The following is a 20,447-nucleotide window of genomic DNA, read 5'->3' as shown; positions in this document are numbered from 1 at the left end:
TTGATCCTAATATCTTGGACCTCACTGATTTTCTGAAGCTATTTAATGAGTTTCCTTGGGGTGTGTTTGCTTGGGAAGAGACGTACAAGACGTTGCAACGGGCCGTATCGGCTAAAAGCAGAAAGGAAATATTTGAGGCGTTCCACAAGGGTACGTATGACAAGCCATTCCATATCAGCTAGTTGGTCTAGCACAAGATTTTCAAGTATGCTTCATATATTTATTTGATCTGCTTGATGTTAAATTTTAACTGGATTGATTTGAATTGAAATGTATTGTAGGTTTGGATACTTGAGCTATAGAGTGCGCCTCATAAATTATATATAAGGAAAGACAAGAGCATGCTCCCTCATTTAAGTAGATGGATAACTTCCAAACCAACTTTTAAAGAAGCATCGAACATTTTTAATGTAAATATATATGTTTTGTTTACGTAAGTAATATATATGTGATTTGGATGTAAGTAATATGTGTTGTTCAATGTTTATCTGTTTTGTGTGTTTCAGTCGTCCGACGTGCCAACAACTAAACTTGTAGTTGAGGGTCTTGAAGAAGCGTGTGAATGGTATAATCCACTCAAGGATTATTTAGACGGAAAATCCGTAGATATTGAGGCACTATACGCGATGTATAAAGAGTTTGAGTTGGTGGAGAAGGAGGAGGGGAGATTAGGAGGAGATCGTAGGACATAATGTGGATGTGGAGGAGGATGAGGATGAGGAGGAGGAGGAAGATAAGAAGCGAGAAGAGGACCAAAAATAATGAAGATGTTAGGGTGGTTGAACAAGAAAGGGACGAAGAAGAGAGAAGGGCAAGGATGCATAGTCAATTTCTAAAGTTGAACGCGGAAGTGGAGGAAATGACTGCGGAGTTGATGGGAAAGATGACTGAGATAAATGAGGTGCATAAAAGGGAGATGGTATTGTCGAGGGGGGAGCATAGGAGGGAGATGATATTGTTAAGGGAGGCATAAGAGGGATATGTCAGAGATGATGCAAAAGATGGTGATAGGAGAGTGGAGGGAAGGGCATATTGAAGATAAGGTAGAAAAAAAGGTTGAAGAGGAGCGAATGGGAGAGAATGTAGAAGATGAGTGGATGGAAGAGCATATTGGAGATAATGTTGAAGAGAACGTTGAAGGGGAGGTGATTCAACTCGGTGATGATACCGAATAGGATAATGTAGAAGAAAAGGTTGGAGAGGAGGGGAACATAGAGAATGTTGAAGAAAAAGTTGTAGAGGATGGGAAGGGAGAGAATGTTGAACATGAGGGGAAGGGAGAGAATGTTGAAGAAGGCTGGGAGGTGATTCAACTCGGTGATGATACTGAAACACAACATATGACTCCCAAAGAGGTATATGAGTTAAAATGTTTATTAATATTTACTTGAAAAATATGTGACTTAAACTGTATTCGTTTATTTTGTTTTAACAGGATTAAATTATAAATTTGAGCGATGATACCGAAACCGCCATAGTTCTGCTTTCTCGTATTACGATTGGGATTGAACCCATAATTAAGAAGGTAGCTAGCTGTAATTGTAATTTTTATGTGTGTTTTTTCGTTGCTTAAAACATTGATTTTGTATTTGCTATTGGCATTTAGGATGAGCTTAAACAGTACCAAGTAAGGGGACGAGGTGGAAAGCCTATTAAAGAGGTGCAAACAAAGAAACCTTCGAAGTCCGTGAAAACACCTTTCACAGAGGGTAAGAAAAGAAAGGGATCAGAGAAGGTCTTGTTGGTCCCTTATAACATTACAAGTATAGTTCCAAGGGGGGTTAGGAACTATTTAAACTTTTTTTTACAGTTTAGGGTAGACTTCTTTTCTTAAGAGAAAAGGTTTTAACAGCGGTCGCTGAGTAAACAGCAAGATACTGGCTTAGTCAACTGGTGACTAGGTCAGTTTCTTAACCTGAGTCAGGATATAGCACTTAGAGTCTATTCCTGAGCTCAGATGTTCGATGCGCACAACTCAGCTTGACCTCTTTACTTGGTCAGTTTTTGGTTATTTAAGCAAGCAATATATATAAGGAGTTTAAGGTAAGAAATGCATTACTCAGCAGATTTATCCAGGTTCGGCTTCTAAGCCTACGTCCTGTCCCCGGAACACGTTCCGAGCTTTCGAATCCTCTACTGAGCTCTTTAAAGGTAGAGCCTCAAACCTTTTACAATCTTAGCAACTGAGTATAACAAGAGTACCTTCCTCTATACCTCTACTCAATCCTAATCTCTCGCTGAGTACTATAACCGAGTACTCAGCCTCTCCTTTCTAATCTCTAGAAATGATAAGTGTTTGTCCTAAACAATGATTGCTAAGACACCTTAGATGATTGAATAATCACTTTAGACTTTTACACAAAAGATATGAAATTTAGTATAAGATTGCTTTGCTTTTTGCTTGCAGAACTTGCGTAGAAATTTGGTCAGCGTAATGGCTTGATCAAGTTCTGTGTGGAATGAAGCTTCTGATGGCATTATTTATAGAGACGTCTGGACATCGGTCATTTCGAATTTCGAAATAACCGTTGGAGGGAAACGGCTTCCTGTCGTTGTCATCCTGACTTGCTCAGAGCTCTCGGCCAATCAGATTTGAGTATCTTCTATCCTCGGTCAGCTTTTGGTCAGGTCGGCAGAGTGTCTCTCCTTTTATGGTAAAGTCAACTGGACAGCATACTGTGTCATCTGAACTTTACCCAAAGTGGAAACACTTTGTCTGGAAGTTTTCCTTAGCCAGCTGCTGTCTTGTACGCTTTGTCGAATCAACTCAGCAGCTTCGTTCCGAAGTTGTTCCCTGAAGGTCTTCTAGATCCTTCTTCCGCTGAGTTGCGTTTTGTCCATAACGACAACGTTTTGACATTCGCGGGCCGAGTTGTCTTGAATTGTTTGACTTGGGCTTTGACTCTTGCATTGGGCTTGGGCCTTTTAATCCTTGTGTCTTATAAACAATTTAACTCAACATTGAACAAACACATTAGTAGAATAAATCAAAGCATTTAAACTTAGTGTGTTTAGAATATTATACTTAAACAATTTTGTCAAATCAAAATTATGTCGAAAGGTGTTTGAACAAACTCCCCCATTTTGATGTTGGCAAAACTATTCAGCGAAGAACTCAGTATTGAGCTCCCCCATGATAGTTGACCTAATATTCTTAGCAAACTCCCCCGTAAGGGTTGAGCTACTGACTTAGTTTTACTCTAAACATTTAAAGGTTTAATCGAGTAAGTCTAAGGTCAGTTTTCGGATATAGGTCAGCTCATGGAACATATTCTATTTTACTCACTATTAAGCGGAAGGTTTTAACATTCAGAGGGCGCTGAGTAATTTGTTGTTCAATGAGTTTTATAAGACAATGTTACAAGTCAATGTCAAACATGTTATCAGCATTGGGTTCAATCAATAAATTTTATAAGCATTAAACATAGCTGATTCAATTGAAGATACATAATGACTTAATACATAGCATCGTATAAAAATAATTCATAACTCAGAGTTTGAACAGAAGATGCAAGTATTGATATTTAATATAGGTAGTCAGCGTTTCCAAACAAAAGTTAAAGACAGGCATAGAGACTACATACTTAGCCTATATTGAGCTAGCCTATATCTATTTCTTTCTCTTCTGTTTGGACTGACTAGACTCATGTTGTGTTCTCGCTTGTTCTTTCTCCCCCGTTTTGTCAGCATCGAGAGGAGGAATCCTAAAGGCGTCAGTTAAGACGGCTCTGGTCAGTTCTGTGGACAGCGCTTTAATTCTATCGGCGCTTTCATTGACACCATCAAAGATAGCCACTCCATTATCTGAGACCTCGGAGGGTATATTAAGCTCAGCAGCGCTGATCATTCTGACTATGAAAGCTTGAGATTTACCTACCCAAGTAAGTGCATCAGTCAGACCAGCAACGACTTGATGAAATGTTTTGAGTAAGGAGGTGTCATAGTATTGACGCTGAACATTGCTGTGACGTATGTGGTTGAAGGTTTGTCTGGTGATAGACAGCATTTCATTTTGCTTCATAGCGTCAGTATCCATCTCTTGCTTGTTCAGATTTAGCAATCGAACGGCCTCACTAATTTGCTCCACTGAGCACTGAGAATAGGAGACCATTTCCTCGTTGGTTTTGATTTGCTCGGTGTGAAGCTGGGCAAAGAGCATTTTAACTTCATCAGAAGTAGCATAGCGTGTGTTCGCAGCTGACAGAGTCTGAACTTGTTCTTGAAGTGCGTTGAGATGTTGAACTGTTGTCAGCTGGATCTCAGCCAGCTTTGCGATGGAATCCTTCTTAGCTTGCTGTGCTTGAAAGGTAATGATGACATTCAACAAATCCTTGAATCCCTTAACTTCATTGAGAAGCTGAGTGACTTGGGAAAGCTGAGTTGTCTCAATAGTGGAAGACCCAGCAGCAGCAGGAGTAGTTTGTTGAAGGTCTTTGATCAATGCTTGTACTGAGTTGATGATTCATTTACCAGACTCAGTGGCATGCATGTAGCTTTGAGAGCCTTCATTAAGTTGTCCAGTGACATTAGTATGACCGGTTGGAAGAGGATTAAGTGGGATGACCTGGTCAGTGACTGGAGTTGTGTTTTCAATCTGCACTTGGTTAGATTGGGAAAGAGTTTGATCGGCAGAGATGTTGAGTGGAGAGGAAGTAATCCGGATGCTGTCAGTGCTAACTGAGATAGAAATGTTCTGAGTCAGCACAATGCTTGGATTGACAACATCAATGGGAATGGATTCCACTTGACTCATAGAATTTGCGGAAGCATTCAAGTCGGCATGTTCCTTTAGTGAAGAAACAGAGGCTTGCTTTTCTAGAGAGGCCGGTGGAGTAGAGGATGGTTGCTTTCTGAAAAATTTCAGCTTAAGTGCAGAAGGGTCCTTGGTTGGCTTCTGAATAACAAAGTCAGGAAGGGTTGGTTGTTGAACAGGAATGTCACTGACTGTCTTCTGACTTGCCTTAACCAATCTTCTTCTGTGAGAAGGAGGGTCAGCTTGAATAGACTCTCCTGAGTGAGATGGAGAAGTTTCTTCTTGATCAGTTTCTTGATCAGCATTAAGCTGGTCAGCTTGTTCTTGTTCTTCTCCAGCAGCCAACTCAGTATTGGGTTGCTCAGCTTCAATCTCACTAGCTGTCTCCTCGGAGTCAGCTTCATCACTGTTTTCTTCTCCCTGTTCCTCATCTTCTTCATCCTCCCCATCCAATTCTTCCTCAACTTGTGCAATGAACTGATCGTCCAGATGCACCTCATCTTCTTGATGCTCAGCTACAGTTATTAGACACTGTGTGTAATGAGAATCACCAGGCACAACAATGTCAGTGGGGATAGCATCAATGGGAGTCAGTGTAGAAGACTTCTGCTTCTTTTGAGGCTACATATCATCATCTGTTCTTTCCTCAGTTTCAGGCTCATCTTGCCTGCTCCTTTTCTCAGCTGACTTAGGTCTCTCCTGACCTGGTTCAGCAGCTGACTTAGGCTTCTTGGCCTGAGGCTCAGCCTTCTTTGAAGGAGTCTCAACAGCTTTTCTTTTACGGGCAGCTGGAGCCTTTGTCCTTCTTCTTTGCTTGGGAGCTGTTCCCTCAGCTTGTTGTTCACCAGCAGCAGCGGCTTTTGCTTTCTTTAGGGGCTGATTGAACTTTAATGCCCTCAGCGAAGCAGCTATGATCTCAGATCCTCTAGCTTTAACTTCATCAGTCAGGTCTATTTGATGATCAATGAGGATCCTGGTGATGAGCGAGCCCGGCCTGAGAGTTCCAGTGCTCCTCAGGAACCCAGCAATTAGAAATACTGGCATGTTGATCGGTTTGTATGTCAGCATATACCATATGAAGCATTGCTCAAAGTTCGTTACTGAGGTGGTGCAGTTGATCTTAGGATAAATGAAGTAGGTCAGCAGATAGTGAGCCATCTTTTGATGCTGACCCATAGAGGAACTTGAGACTTCTCCAGAGTGGCCTTCAGGTTTACAGAAGGTGACTTCGTACCCAGTACCGTCATGATCTCCAGATCTTCTCAGCTTTGCTCCTTCATTTTTCAACTTCAGCAAGTTTGCCAGATAGTTAGGGTTTATGAAAATGGTCTTTTCTCTTACCACAGTTGCCAGATAGTCCTGGTTATCATCAGCAACTCGGAGATTGTGGTAAAACTCCCTTACTAGGTCAGGATAGGTATGATCTCTAATGGAGAACAGTTCTGTCCACCCATTCTTCGATATCCATTCGCAGAAGGGTTGCTCGAATGTCACGAAGTTCTCAGAAACCCATCGTGAGAAGTGCACTTTCCATTCGCTAATGTTATCAAAAACCTTGGTATAGGTTCTGGCCTTGGTCGGTTTTCCTTTGGAGGAGGCAGCTTGCCAAGCTTTGCCTTTGCTCGGCGTAGTGACCTTGGCAGTTTCAGGCACAGAAGTTTGCCTGGAGGGTTCATCGGAGCTGGTCTTAGGGTGACCGGCACCGGAGATGTTGATGGAAACTTTAGTCATAGTTTCAGAACAAGTTTGGGATGCTTTGAGAGTTTTTAGAGAGAAAGCTTTGCCTTAGAATTCGGTAGGTGTAAAGAAAATAAAGAATGAGGATTTACCCATTATTTATAGCGGTGAAGAGTGGATCTTATCGAATCCATGTGTCAGTTTTGCCTTGGGATTGTCAACCGACAAAGATCCTGGCTTTTATGACACATTCGGCGCATACGTCATCCTAGGTGGCTATACGCATGCTTTTGCATTTAATGCAACGGATCTAACACTCAGCGTTTAGAATACTAAGCGTTTTGGATTCTGAGTGGTCAGTAGTATATGAAAGGATGATTTCTCAGTTTAAGATTACTACTCGGTGTGCATATTGACTCAGTATTGATGTGTATTTTATGTTAAGTACTCAGCATAACAATCACTCAGCATGCATTTGCATAAATCATTCAGCATAGTAATTCACTCAGCATAAATTTACATTTTAGAATAGGAATTTACTGAAGAGGATTAAACATACCAATGACTTCTCTCAGTATGCTGAACTGTTCACGAGCCAGTGGCTTTGTGAAGATATCCGCAAGCTGCTAATCCGTTGGGACGTAGGTCAGCTTTATCTCACCTTTGAGTACATGGTCTCTAATGAAGTGATGCCTTATGCTGACATGCTTCATTCTGCTGTGTTGAATTGGGTTCTTTGATAGATCAATTGCACTTTTGTTGTCGCATTTGACCTCAATTGTCTTTGTTTGAACACCATAGTCTTCAAGATGTTGCTTAATCCATAGGACTTGAGCAACACAATGACCAGCAGCAATGTACTCAGCTTTAGTGGTAGACAAGGCTACTGACGCCTGCTTCTTGCTGAACCAAGATACAAGACAGCTTCCTAAGAAATGACATCCTCCAGAGGTGCTTTTTCGTTCTAGCTTGTCTCGACCATAGTCAGCGTCAGTGTATCCAACGAGTGTAAAGCCATTAGTGTTGGGATACCATAAACCTGCGTTCACTGAGCTTTGCAAATATCTAAGGATTCTTTTTACAGCTATGTAATGAGATTCCTTAGGGTTAGATTGATATCTAGCACATTAGCATACTGAGAACTGAATGTCCGGTCTACTGGCTGTTAAGTAAAGTAGAGAGCCTATCATAGCTCGATACAATTTGCTGTCTACTGACTTACCATTCTCGTCAGCGCAAAGGACAGTGTCAGTGCCCATAGGAGTGGATATTGGCTTGCAATTTTCTAAGTCATATTTCTTTAATATCTCCTTGGCATATTTAGCTTGACTGATGAAGATGCCATTCTTTCCTTGTTTTATTTGAAGTCCGAGGAAGAAGTTGAGTTCTCCCATCATCGACATTTCAAACTCAGTCTGCATTTGTTTGCTAAATTCCTTGCACATTGATTCGTTAGTTGCACCAAATATTATATCATCAACATAAATTTGAGCCAGCAGGGTATCTTTACCCTTTCTCTTGATGAATAAGGTTGTATCAGCTTTGCCTCTGACATAATTTCTAGTCAGCAGGAAACTGGTCAGCCTCTCATACCAAGCACGTGGTGCTTGCTTGAGGCCGTACAGAGCTTTTTTGAGTTTATAAACGTGGTTTGGGAATTTTGGATCCTCAAACCCTGGAGGTTGATTAACATAAACTTCCTTGTTTATAACTCCATTAAGAAATGCACTCTTAACATCCATTTGGAATAATTTAAAGTTCATGTAAGATGCATATGCACATAAGATCCTAATAGCTTCTAGCCTTGCCACTGGGGCAAAGGTCTCACCGTAGTCAATACCTTCTTGCTGACTGTAGCCCTGAGCTACAAGCCTTGCTTTGTTCCTGACTACATTTCCTTGCTCATCCAGTTTGTTGCGGAAGACCCATCTTGTTCCAATGGTCTTCTGACTCCTTGGATGTGGCACTAGCTCCCATACATCATTTCTTCTGAATTGGTCGAGTTCCTCTTGCATTGCGCTCATCCAGAATTCATCTTCCTCAGCATCATCGAAGTTCTTAGGTTCCTAAACTGAGACGAAGGCTACATTACTGAGGTACCTCCTGAGTTGATTCCTCGTCATCAGGGTATTCCCAGCAGAATCAAGGATTGCACTCTCTGAGTGCCCTCTTAGAATCCTTATCTCTTTAGGTAGATTGATGTCTTGTGCTGTCTGTGTTTCAACAATCTCTGCAGAAGTAGACTGGTCAGTGAAAACAATCTTAGGTTCACTCTTACTCTTAGTCAGCCTTTTAGTGAATGACTCAGCAGCTAGTTCTTGGTCAGCAGTTACTGAGTGTGGATCATCCTCGGTCAGTGGCTGGTATCTACCTGCAGGGTTAGTCTCGTCGAACTCAACATGTACTGACTCTTCTAAAGTTTGAGTTCGTTTATTGAAAACTCTGTATGCTTTGCTGTTTGTTGAGTAGCCTAAAAAGATAGCCTCATCAGCTTTTGAGTCAAACTTTGCTAAGCTATCTTTGGTATTCAAAATAAAACATTTACAGCCAAAGGCACAAAAGTATCCAATGTTGGGCTTTTGTCCTTTCCAAAGTTCATAGGGGGTTTTCTTTAATATAGGTCTAACTAGAGCCCTATTAAGAATATAGCACGCTGTGTTAACAGCCTCTCCCCAAAAGTACTTTGGAAGCCTATGCTCATCCAGCATTGTCCTGGCTATTTCAACCAGAGTTCTGTTCTTCCTTTCAACAACCCCATTTTGTTGAGGTGTTCTAGGAGCAGAGAAATTGTGGTCAATGCCGCTGGCTTCACAGAATTCAACAAACTTTTGCTTTTTGAATTCTCCACCATTATCACTTCGGATGTGAGCCAATTTTAGGTCTTTATCATTTTCAATTTTTCTAACCAGATTTGAAAATGTCTCAAAGGTCTCATCCTTGCTACTCAGCAAGATGACCCAAGTGTACCGAGAGAAGTCATCTACAATGACCAAGGAAAATCTTCTTCCACCCAGACTCAGCGGCTGGACTGGACCGAAGAGATCCAAGTGTAGTAACTCTAACGGACGCTTAGTTGAGACAATGTTTTTGCTGTGAAAAGATTGTTTGGTTTGTTTTCCAGCTTGGCAAGCGTGGCATAATTGATCTTTTTCAAATTTAAGTTCAGGCAGTCCCTCAACCAATTGCTTTCTTGCTAATTTGGCCAGGAGGTCCATGCTTACATGACCAAGTCTCCTGTGCCATAGCCAGGAATTTTCTTCCTTTGATACTAAGCATACAGTTTTTGAAAACTTTTTCTCTAAGTCTAGCATAAAGACATTATCTATGCGAGGGGCAGTTAAAATTAACTCATTTGATTTACCCTCGTATATTTTACATCCAGTAGTATAAATATAACTTTTCTCCCATTGTCACCTAGCTGAGCTACGCTGAGTAAGTTATATTTGAGTCCGCTGACTAGGGAGACAGATTCAATAGTAGGATTACCTCCAATGGTTCCTGACCCTACTATCTTACCCTTTTTGTTGTCTCCAAAACTTACGCTTCCTCCTCGTTTACGCTCAAACGTGATGAATTGAGTTTCATCGCCAGTCATATGCCTCGAGCATGCGCTGTCAATATACCACATCTTTGACTTCTCAGCACACCTCAGGCTTACCTACATTGTAACTAGTTGCTTTTAGGTACCCAATTCTTTTTGGGTCCTGGCTTATTAGGTTTAACAGGTAAAACATCATATTTTATTTTATGGCGGCATACTTTGACAGTATGGCCATTCTTTCCACAGAAGTCACAGCTGACCTTCTGTTTAGGTTGTCTCACTGACTGGTCAGCATCCCAGTGCTGAGCATGCCAGCACACCTTTGTGGTGTGACCTTTCTTCCCACAGAAGTCACACTGGACATTCCGCTGGGGATTCCATCTCTGCTGAGTACCTTGGTACTGAGTTCTTAGAGGAATGTTTCTTTTATTTGGAACCTTTAATTGGTTCTGGATAGTCGTGACGTCCTTTCTCAGTTTGTTTGAAACTGATTGGACTTCAGAGACAGACTCATATATGATCTTCATGTTATCATGCAAAGTTGAGTTGTCCTGAAGAAGGTATCTGAGGTCACTCAGCTTGACCTCTTCAACCTCGTCACAACACCTGCTGAGTGCTCTAATTTTCTTATTACAATTTTTGACAAGTGTATAGAGATCACTCAGGGCATTACCCATTTTGTTTCTGAGCTGGGAAAGTGATATTACCTCATTTGATTGCTCCTCATCGTCAGATGCAACGGAGGGGTCAGCATGCTCAGAGACGCACGGCTCAGCAAGTTCGTCAGCCATGAAGCATATCTTCGCTGACTCGGTGGCCTCAGCTTCTGTAGATGAAGACTCATCACTGTCGCTCCATGTAGCCACCATTGCCTTTTTGTCGTTCTTCTTATCTTTCCTCAGCGTGGGGCAGCTTGACTTTATATGGCCAGTTTGATGACATTCAAAGCATGTAATGGGCTTTGAGTTGTCTTTCTTGTATTTGCTGTCGCTGGACTCAGCTTTATACTTATCAAACTTTCTGTAAGGCTTCTTAGAATATTTGTCAGTTTTCCTGAACAACATTTTCATCTTCCTTGTGAACATAGCCATCTCTTCATCATCTGTTGAGCTCCCATCAGTGGAGTCAGCTTTCATGACAAGAGATTTCTGCTTCTTGTCTTCAGACTTTTCCTTCACCTCGAAGTTTTTCATTGATATCTCATGGGTCAACAACGAGCCGATGAGTTCGTCATATTTGTAGGTGGTTAAGTCCTGAGCTTCCTCAACAACGGTCTTCTTTGCTTGCCAGTCTTTAGGAAGACTCCTGAGTATCTTTTTGACTTGTTCTTCCTCAGTGAAGATCTTCCCAAGTCTCTTGAGCTCATTGATGATGTTGGTAAACCTTGCATTCATGTCAGATATGCCCTCATCATTGTTCATCTCGAACAGCTCGTACAGTCTCATCTGCTGGTTCACCTTGGACTCCTTTACTTTATTGGTTCCTTCGTAGGTGACCTCCAGCTTCTTCCAGATCTCTTGCGCCGACTCACAACCTGAAATTTTATTATATTCTGCAGCATCGAGCGCACAGTGAAGCATATTAATAGCCGAAGCGTGATTTTGAAGCTTCTTGAGATCATCCTCTGTCCATTTGGCCTCAGCTTTTACAACTGTTTGGCCAGCCACAACTTCGACAGGTACAAATGGGCCTTGCACTATAGATAGCCAGGCACTCATATTTGTAGCCTGAATGAAATTTTTCATCCTATTCTTCCAGAAGGTATAGTTAGACCCGAAGAATAGGGGAGACCGAGTGATGGACAGCCCCTCAGGCAATATCTGAGTTGTTTGGTTTCCTGGGAGAAACCGAGTACAGCTCAAGGTTGTTAAACCTTTTACAGTGAGCTTTTAGGCTCTGATACCACTTGTTGGTCCCTTATAACGTTACAAATATAGTTCCAAGGGGGGGGGGTTAGGAACTATTTAAACTTTTTTTACAGTTTAGGGCAGACTTCTTTTCTTAAGAGAAAAGGTTTTAACAGCGGCGCTGAGTAAACAGCAAGATACTGGCTTAGTCAACTGGTGACTAGGTCAGTTTCTTAACTTGAGTCAGGATATAGCACTTAGAGTCTATTCCTGAGCTCAGATGTTCGATGCACACAACTCAGCTTGACCTCTTTACTTGGTCAGTTTTTGGTTATTTAAGCAAGCAATATATATAAGGAGTTTAAGGTAAGAAATGTGTTACTCAGCAGATTTATCCAGGTTCGGCTTCTAAGCCTACGTCCTGTCCCCGGAACACGTTCCGAGCTTTCGAATCCTCTACTGAGCTCTTTAAAGGTAGAGCCTCAAACCTTTTACAATCTTAGCAACTGAGTATAACAAGAGTACCTTCCTCTATACCTCTACTCAATCCTAATCTCTCGCTGAGTACTATAACCGAGTACTCAGCCTCTCCTTTCTAATCTCTAGAAATGATAAGTGTTTGTCCTAAACAATGATTGCTAAAACACCTTAGATGATTGAATAATCACTCTAGACTTTTACACAAAAGATATGAAATTTAGTGTAAGATTGCTTTGCTTTTTGCTTGCAGAACTTGCGTAGAAATTTGGTCAGCGTAATGGCTTGATCAAGTTCTGTGTGGAATGAAGCTTCTGATGGCACTATTTATAGAGACGTCTGGACATCGGTCATTTCGAATTTCGAAATAACCGTTGGAGGGAAACGGCTTCCTGTCGTTGTCATCCTGACTTGCTCAGAGCTCTCGGCGAATCAGATTTGAGTATCTTCTGTCCTCGGTCAGCTTTTGGTCAGCTCGGCAGAGTGTCTCTCATTTTATGGTAAAGTCAACTGGACAACATACTGTGTCGTCTGAACTTTACCCAAAGTGGAAACACTTTGTCTGGAAGTTTTCCTTAGCCAGCTGCTGTCTTGTACGCTTTGTCGAATCAACTCAGCAGCTTCGTTTCGAAGTTGTTCCCTGAAGGTCTTCTAGATCCTTCTTCCGCTGAGTTGCGTTTTGTCCATAACGACAACGTTTTGACATTCGCGGGCCGAGTTGTCTTGAATTGTTTGACTTGGGCTTTGACTCTTGCATTGGGCTTGGGCCTTTTAATCCTTGTGTCTTATAAACAATTTAACTCAACATTGAACAAACACATTAGTAGAATAAATCAAAGCATTTAAACTTAGTGTGTTTAGAATATTATACTTAAACAATTTTGTCAAATCAAAATTATGTGGAAAGGTGTTTCAACAGGTCTCTCAGGTTGTGATTAAGGGAGTCAAAAAGAAACCCGATGCACGGATAGATCCGCTTGTTGAGGATGAGGTGTTGCTATACGAGACTTGGAAAAGTGTCTTTGATCCAAAATCGATAAAATTGTTGGGAGGGACATATACTCTACAACCAGACATGTCGTGGTTCATACAAATGAAGACACCTAGTATATATTGGGACGAGGAGGTAAGATTATTTCAAATTAGATGTCTTATTTGTTTGTGAATAATGTCTTATTTATGGGTTTTTTTATTGAATTAGCACATCGATGCATTCGTTTGACTATTGAGGCGTTAGTTAGTGCAATCCAAATTAGCTGCGGATCAAATTTGAATATTCTTGGAATCCTCGAGGGCGGAAGTAGGACTATCATCGATGAAATTCCGTTTTGATTGAAATTAAAGACTAGTGAAAAACTTAGAAAATTATAATAACTACCTGAATATTCCCAAAATATTCTTCTAGTATTGAATATTCATTTGAATATTTCTCGAATTCTAAGAAAAAATATAACCAAAAATTTTAAAAAATTACAAAATAAAATCTTAAGTTGCGAGGAAAAGGTTGTTTAGATGTATAAAGTGTTTAAAGGGATAAATACATTTTTTTAGGGTTTTCTACCTATATTTTTCGAAACAAATGGTGGGAAGAAGTTGTTTGTTGATGAAATGAAAGAAAAAAAATGGTGGGAAAAGAAGAATATATTGTGATGTAAGTGGTTTGAATCGAGAAGAAAAAGGGCCTATAATGGAGAAGAAAGGAAATAAAAGAAGAAAATAAGAAGAGAATAAGCAGTGATTTGTTCGAATGAAGAAGAAAGGTTGAGGTAGTTATGCTGCCTATTTAATGGCATTCCGAGACTTTAAGTCTTGGAATGAAGTCTCGGAATGAGCCATGCATACATCATGTAGAGAGATATTTATACTGTAAATCAAATATATATTTGACTTAAAGGCATGGACAAAGGACAATCCAGGATTTAAAGTTCCAGACTTTTCTTTCCACATGGAATATCTGTGGAAAAAAGATACTTGGAACTTTCAGTTTCGGACACTTTAATGATTCCGAGGACTCTCGGAATGGACATTAACTACCCCAAAATTACATTTTGTTTTGGGGAAATTATAGGAAAATTCAAATTTCAAAAGTTATCTATAATTTTGTGAATCACAATTATATTAATTATGTCAAGTTTAAAAATATAGATTCTCTTATTTTCCACTTCCATTTCATCAACTAAACCACTTATAAAATTATTTGACATTTGTAAGATAAAATTTCATATTTCTACTATATCAAAAATTAATTTGCCAATATTAATTAAACAATAAATATTATTATCGTTTATGATTTTTATGTAAAGAACCTTTTGTTTTCCTATTTGTTATAAATAGTTAAGTTTTTTACATTAAAACATTCTTTAACCCCAATAATGTTATAAAAATAGGATAATGTTAAACAAGAAATATGTTTAAAAATTACAAGTATAATTTTTTCAACATCAAATATATACGAACAACTTTTCGTGAAAAACTCCAAAACTTTATTGTTTGTATAAAAAATGTTAAGCAACACTGTTGCTGCATAAATCTAACCGAACATTATGGGTGTGTTTGTTTCATCATTTCAGAATAGTATTTAGCGTTTTACTCCAAACTGCGTGAAATACAGTGTTTGGTTATGTTTAAAAAACAACCTTTAGCCCTTTTGATGGAAACAACAGAGTTTCAGAGCTTTTCACGAAAAGTTTCTTTGAAGCTTTTAATGAACAGTTGTTTGTAGTTACTTGATATTAACAAAATTATCCTTTTTATTTACACAAAAACATGTGTTTTCTTTAACATAATATCATTGTTGAAAGAACGAGATTTTGTTACGTTCATTTTAAATTTATTTATATAGAATATTTTTATTAATATATTTTTATTTTAAAAATTTATTTGTTGATTAATATAAAACATGTTCATATTAAACATTTTACATACTAATAATCACTCAACATAATTTTACCAAACGCTCATAACTAAACAACTAATAACAAACTAAACACTCATAACTAAACAACTAATAACAAACTGTTAACAACATTAGCTAACAGCTTACTGCAACCGCCAATAGCTAACAACAATAAGTATTAGCTGACAACTGAACCAAACATGTCTTATATTTCATGCGGTTTGGAACGAAACGCTAAAAGCTGAAACAAGTAGTCCTCTATTTTGTGGATGAATTTTTTTTTTTTTTAGTTGGTGAGTTTGTATCCACCTGAAATTTTTGTTTAGTGTTTAAAACAAATAGTTGTATTAACATTGTAATAATAATATTAGAGTTGTAAAATTCTGTGACTCTCTCTTCTGTATATATAACTATATGGAGGTTCTAACAGAAATCAAATCTGGAGAAGATGAAGAAGACGAAAGATGAACAACTTTTGCTATGGAATCACACTGTGAAAACCAATCCCACACCTATAGTTTGCACAATTCCGAAGATAATGCTTACTCTTCTTCTCTTCTTAGGCATATTTACTCCCATTTATTACTCTCTCAACCTTCTCTACCCCCAAAATCCCCCAAATCAACACCCTAATTTCATCTCCGTCCACCGTATTCCATGTCTAAGAACACCGCCTAATACGACAACCCGCCTCAAAACGACAACCCAGCCCAAAACGGCGCTCGAGCATGTCGTTTTCGGAATCGCCGCTTCTTCTACGTTATGGGAGCGGAGGAAAAACTACATCAAAACATGGTGGAAACCAGGGGAGATGAGAGGAGTAGTTTGGTTAGATAATGAAGTGAAAAACGAAGAATACGACGATATTCTTTTACCGCCGACGATGATTTCGAGCGATGTATCGGAATTTCCTTACGAAAATCGAAATGGTGATCGGTCGGCGATTCGGATATCGAGGATAGTATCGGAGACGTTGAAGCTAGGGATGGAGAATGTGAGATGGTTTGTAATGGGAGATGATGATACAGTGTTTATTCCTGATAATTTAGTTAGGGTTTTATCGAAGTACGATCATAATCAGTATTATTATATCGGGAGTATATCGGAAAGTCATATTCAGAATATTCATTTTTCTTATGGGATGGCTTATGGCGGCGGCGGATTTGCTGTGAGTTTTCCGTTAGCTAAAGCGCTGGCGAAAATGCAGGATAGGTGTATTCGGAGGTATCCTAGTTTGTACGGCTCCGATGATCGGATTCAAGCTTGCATGGCGGAGCTTGGTGTTCCTCTCACTAGAGAAGCCGGATTTCACCAGGTTTCTTTTTTTCTTTTCTTGTTAATTAATCAATTATCTCTACAATTAAAAAATATAATTATCTTCATAATTAGACTTATCTCATTGTTTAAAAGGGTCAATTTACTGTTTTAAAAAAAAAAAAAAAGGGTCAATTTACTAGGACCCATATTTTAAAATTTGTCAATTTTTGTTAGATTCAGGTCAATTAATTTCTGCTAGTAATTTTATTTGGATTCAGCTTAACAACTTAATGCAAAAGTTAAAATATTTCTTAATAAAATTAAACCAAAATATTTTTATTTTTTTCTGATATGTAATTTCTCATCGATTTTAGTATTTTAGATAAGAAAATTTATTAATTTTTTTTTATAATTATATTAACTTATGACTTCTCATATGAGAAGGATTCTATGTAGATATGGATTGAATCTAAAAGTTAGCAGAGTTATAATAGGATTCCGATAAAAGTTGAAAAAAAATAGAGTACTACAATATTTGATCCTTTAATAATAATAATAAATAAATAATACTCTATCTCTTTTTAGAGAATTGTATAGAAATTAAGGATATTGGAAAAAAGACGTTGTTGCTCCTTATTTATTGATTTAAATATTTATTTATTTTATAATAAATTCATTATTCTAATTAATTTCCGTAAACCCGGGTTTTATAGCAGAAAAAAATGACTTAACGTGTACTAATCATATAAAATGACATGTAATATGAAACAAAAAAAATCTCTAGAAAGACATATAATATGAAACGGATGTAGTAATAAATAGACACGTCCTAAAAATTCACACATTATCAGTTTCAACTATAATTTTTTTTTACACATTCAATTCGTGTTTTTATCATTAGATTCAAATTAATTAGAGCTGTTTGGTTACATAATTTCCACCTCTTGTTTATATTTTCACTTTAAAAAACAAAGTTTGAAGTGTTTAGTTAGACACATCTTGTTTGCCTTTTACAGTTGAAAAGTGGAAAAACAACATTTTCCAAAGTCAAACAACAAATCAGAACAGGTTCAGTAAATAGGAACAACAAACAAACAAATGGGTCCATAGTTTGAGATTCTTAAAAAAAAAAAAGTCTGCTAAAGTAAACTTTCCCCCCTAAAAAATGGGTTGTGATTATTAATTTATTATTTGAATTGTTTATAAAATTCAATTTATGTTATCTATGGTGAAATTTTGTGCAGTTTGATGTCTATGGGAACGCATTTGGGCTTCTGGCGGCCCATCCAGTAGCACCAATAGTATCTCTCCACCACATAGACATAATAGAGCCGATATTTCCCGGAGTGGATCGGGTAGAAGCCCTAAGAAAACTACAAAACCCGATAAAACTCGACTCAGCAGCACTGATGCAACAAACTATCTGCTACGATCCAACCCGAAAATGGACCATATCCGTATCGTGGGGTTTCGCGGTTCAAATCATTCGGGGAATAGTATCGGCGAGAGAAATCGAAAGACCAGCAAGAACATTCTTGAATTGGTATAAAACGGCAGATCAGTCAGGTTTTGCGACGAATACACGGCCTGTCAGTAAAAATACATGCCAAAGACCTTTTGTATACGCTTTGTCTTATGCGTCGTATATTGGATCTGATCATAATCAGACGGTGAGTGAGTATGTTGGGAATGGAATCCCGAATCCACGGTGCGGATGGAAGGTTGCGAATCCTTCTCAGATTCAAAGAGTTGTGGTTTATAAAACACCTGATCCTAATTTATGGGATAAGGTACGTAATTCTGCAATGGACTTTTTTTTTACTATCCTAATTATACATTTATATTTTATTATCTTTTTTACCTCCAAACTTGTAAATTTTGATTCAGCATTCTTATTTACTCACTATGATACCGTTGAATCAAATTTTACTTAAACAGACTCCACATCATGTCTATAAGAAAATCAATAAGTTTAAATGTCAAATGTCAAAGAGTGACAAATTTAGACGTGTAGTTATACAAGTTTTATTTTTTTTTCACTTTTTGTAGATACCAATTTTAATCTTATGGTTATTGAGAGGGGGTACATTTACATACAAAATGATATAATTTTAAATTTAACATTTACTAAACAGTTTAATTTCAAGCTTTATAAATAGAAGATGAGTTTTTTTACGTGCGATTTTATATTCTGACCATCCTTCAATTTCCATCTTTTGGTCTCTTAATAAGGATTTAAAGTGCACGTTTTCTTTTTGTGAAAAAAAAAACACATCTACCGTTAATTAGGCATGAAATTGCATTGTTTTGTATGTGAGTACTAAACCGGGTAAATTACATACGTGGTGTACAATTTTTATCATTTTCAGATTTTGGTGTACAACTTTTAATTTTGCACACAAAATCGTACAACATTTTGGTGACCTCCAACTAAAGTGTCATCTGGTAATTATGACTGGTCAATGTGCCACGTCAGTAAATTGACGTCCCTAAAAATCAAAATTGTTGACGTGACATTTTGGCTTCGCGTTGACCTATCACAATTACCCACTTTACATTTTACTAGAAAGTCACCAAAATGTTGTACAATTTTATATGCAAAATTGAAGATTGTACACTAAATTGTGAAATAGAGCAAATGTGGTACAGTATATATGTAAGTTACACGTACTAAACCAATTTAGAACCATTTATCACGTCAGTAGTGACGGGCCCATCTGCTCCGGGACAACTGTAGAACCTCTGGTCAATTTGACCTCAATTTAATTTGCATGGTGAATTAGCTTTAAAAGAAACTTTGAGTAAAATTAAACTTAAAAAATCAAATTAATCTAAAATGATACACGTTGATTAATATACACTTGTTTTTTCTTTTACGAAAATATATGCTTGTTATTTTGCAATAATTGTAAGCTAAATGGCTAAATTGATATCTAAAACTAGTTTTGCATTAAATAGATTATGTGAAATTGAAGCTTTATCTATTTTTATACTGTTATAAACTTGTGAAATTTGTTATGAATGTTGAAAATATAGGCTCCAAGAAGGAAGTGTTGCAGGGTGTTGCCAATAGAGGAAAAGGGCAGCTTGGTAGTTGATGTTGGTGAATGTAGAGAGGATGAAGTTATTGAGACCTTGTGATATTATATTATCCTAATTGTTTTGGATTTTGGGCTAACTTTTTTTTTTTAAGAATTGAGTAGCATACACAAATTATTGTACAACCAAATTGAAACTCAAATTAATTCATTATTTGATGAATTTTTTTATCTTGCTCATGTGATCACCAACTATCCTAGTTAAGAAATTAGAGTTAGCTGGTTTTTATTTTGTATAAAATATCATTTAAAAAAAAAAATATAGTGATGAACATTATTAAATTAAAATATATATTTATAATCAAATTGCTAAATAGAAAGATTCTAATGGAAAATTTCTTTCTTCTTACCATATATTTTAATAATGTTCATCAATATATATATAAATATTAGAAACTGAAATTATGGATGGAAGCTTTTGTCATGCGTTGAAAGCGGCTTCCTAAATACACTTTCGACGATTAATTTAGGAGGAGAAAGAGCAATAAAATAGTAGCAGATAGATCAAATTCCCTCAATGGATTTTTATAGACTCTAGATAGTGGTGATAAGTCCATAATGCCCTTAGATTTCGGTTGGCCCTAAGGGACCATAATGCTAAACGTGTTCGATATTAGGGAGGCCTTGTGGGTGGTGCCCTGGTATGGGTTTTTATGTGGGATTTGGATGGGTCATGGAACCATATGCAGTTTTAAAAAGTCCTCCCCAGTGGTGTGAGACATTTTATGCGAACCGACAGGTTGGTTCGACCGATTAGTAGATCATTTGGTGAACTGAGAGTAGCAACACGGAAAGCTCCAGTATCCGACCGATTAGTAAATCATGAGAACTTTCTGGACAACCTTGAGTAAGAACTCATGAAGCTCCAGTCTCAAAATAATCAGAATATAAGAACCACTAC

The 20,447-nt window shown here is 37.9% G+C and overlaps 1 protein-coding gene across 1 annotated transcript; it reads left to right on the top strand.

Annotated features, from left to right (window-relative positions):
- Positions 1 to 980: 980 nt before the first annotated feature.
- On the top strand, positions 981 to 19,645 carry LOC136216705 (uncharacterized). Its single transcript, XM_066003262.1, has 6 exons — positions 981 to 1,133; positions 1,176 to 1,355; positions 1,607 to 1,735; positions 15,622 to 16,506; positions 17,693 to 18,238; positions 19,485 to 19,645. Exons 1-6 carry the CDS (start codon positions 981 to 983, stop codon positions 19,587 to 19,589), a joined length of 1,998 nt encoding a protein of 665 aa, XP_065859334.1. The 3' UTR covers positions 19,590 to 19,645.
- Positions 19,646 to 20,447: the final 802 nt, after the last annotated feature.

The sequence above is a fragment of the Euphorbia lathyris genome, chromosome 2 (genome assembly GCF_963576675.1).
Source record: "Euphorbia lathyris chromosome 2, ddEupLath1.1, whole genome shotgun sequence".
NCBI classification, from domain to species: domain Eukaryota; kingdom Viridiplantae; phylum Streptophyta; class Magnoliopsida; order Malpighiales; family Euphorbiaceae; genus Euphorbia; species Euphorbia lathyris.
Note: the sequence above shows the minus strand (reverse complement) of the source record. Positions and strands in the feature narration are given on the sequence as shown.

What these genes read in the sequence shown, in the direction of transcription:
- LOC136216705 (XM_066003262.1), top strand. Translation starts at nt 981, where the DNA reads ATGTCAGAGATGATGCAAAAGATGGTGATAGGAGAGTGGAGGGAAGGG. An exon ending in GAGATAATGTTGAAGAGAAC is followed by an intron (nt 1,134 to 1,175) that starts GTTGAAGGGGAG and finishes GATACCGAATAG; the next exon opens with GATAATGTAGAAGAAAAGGT. An exon ending in AACATATGACTCCCAAAGAG is followed by an intron (nt 1,356 to 1,606) that starts GTATATGAGTTA and finishes ATTGGCATTTAG; the next exon opens with GATGAGCTTAAACAGTACCA.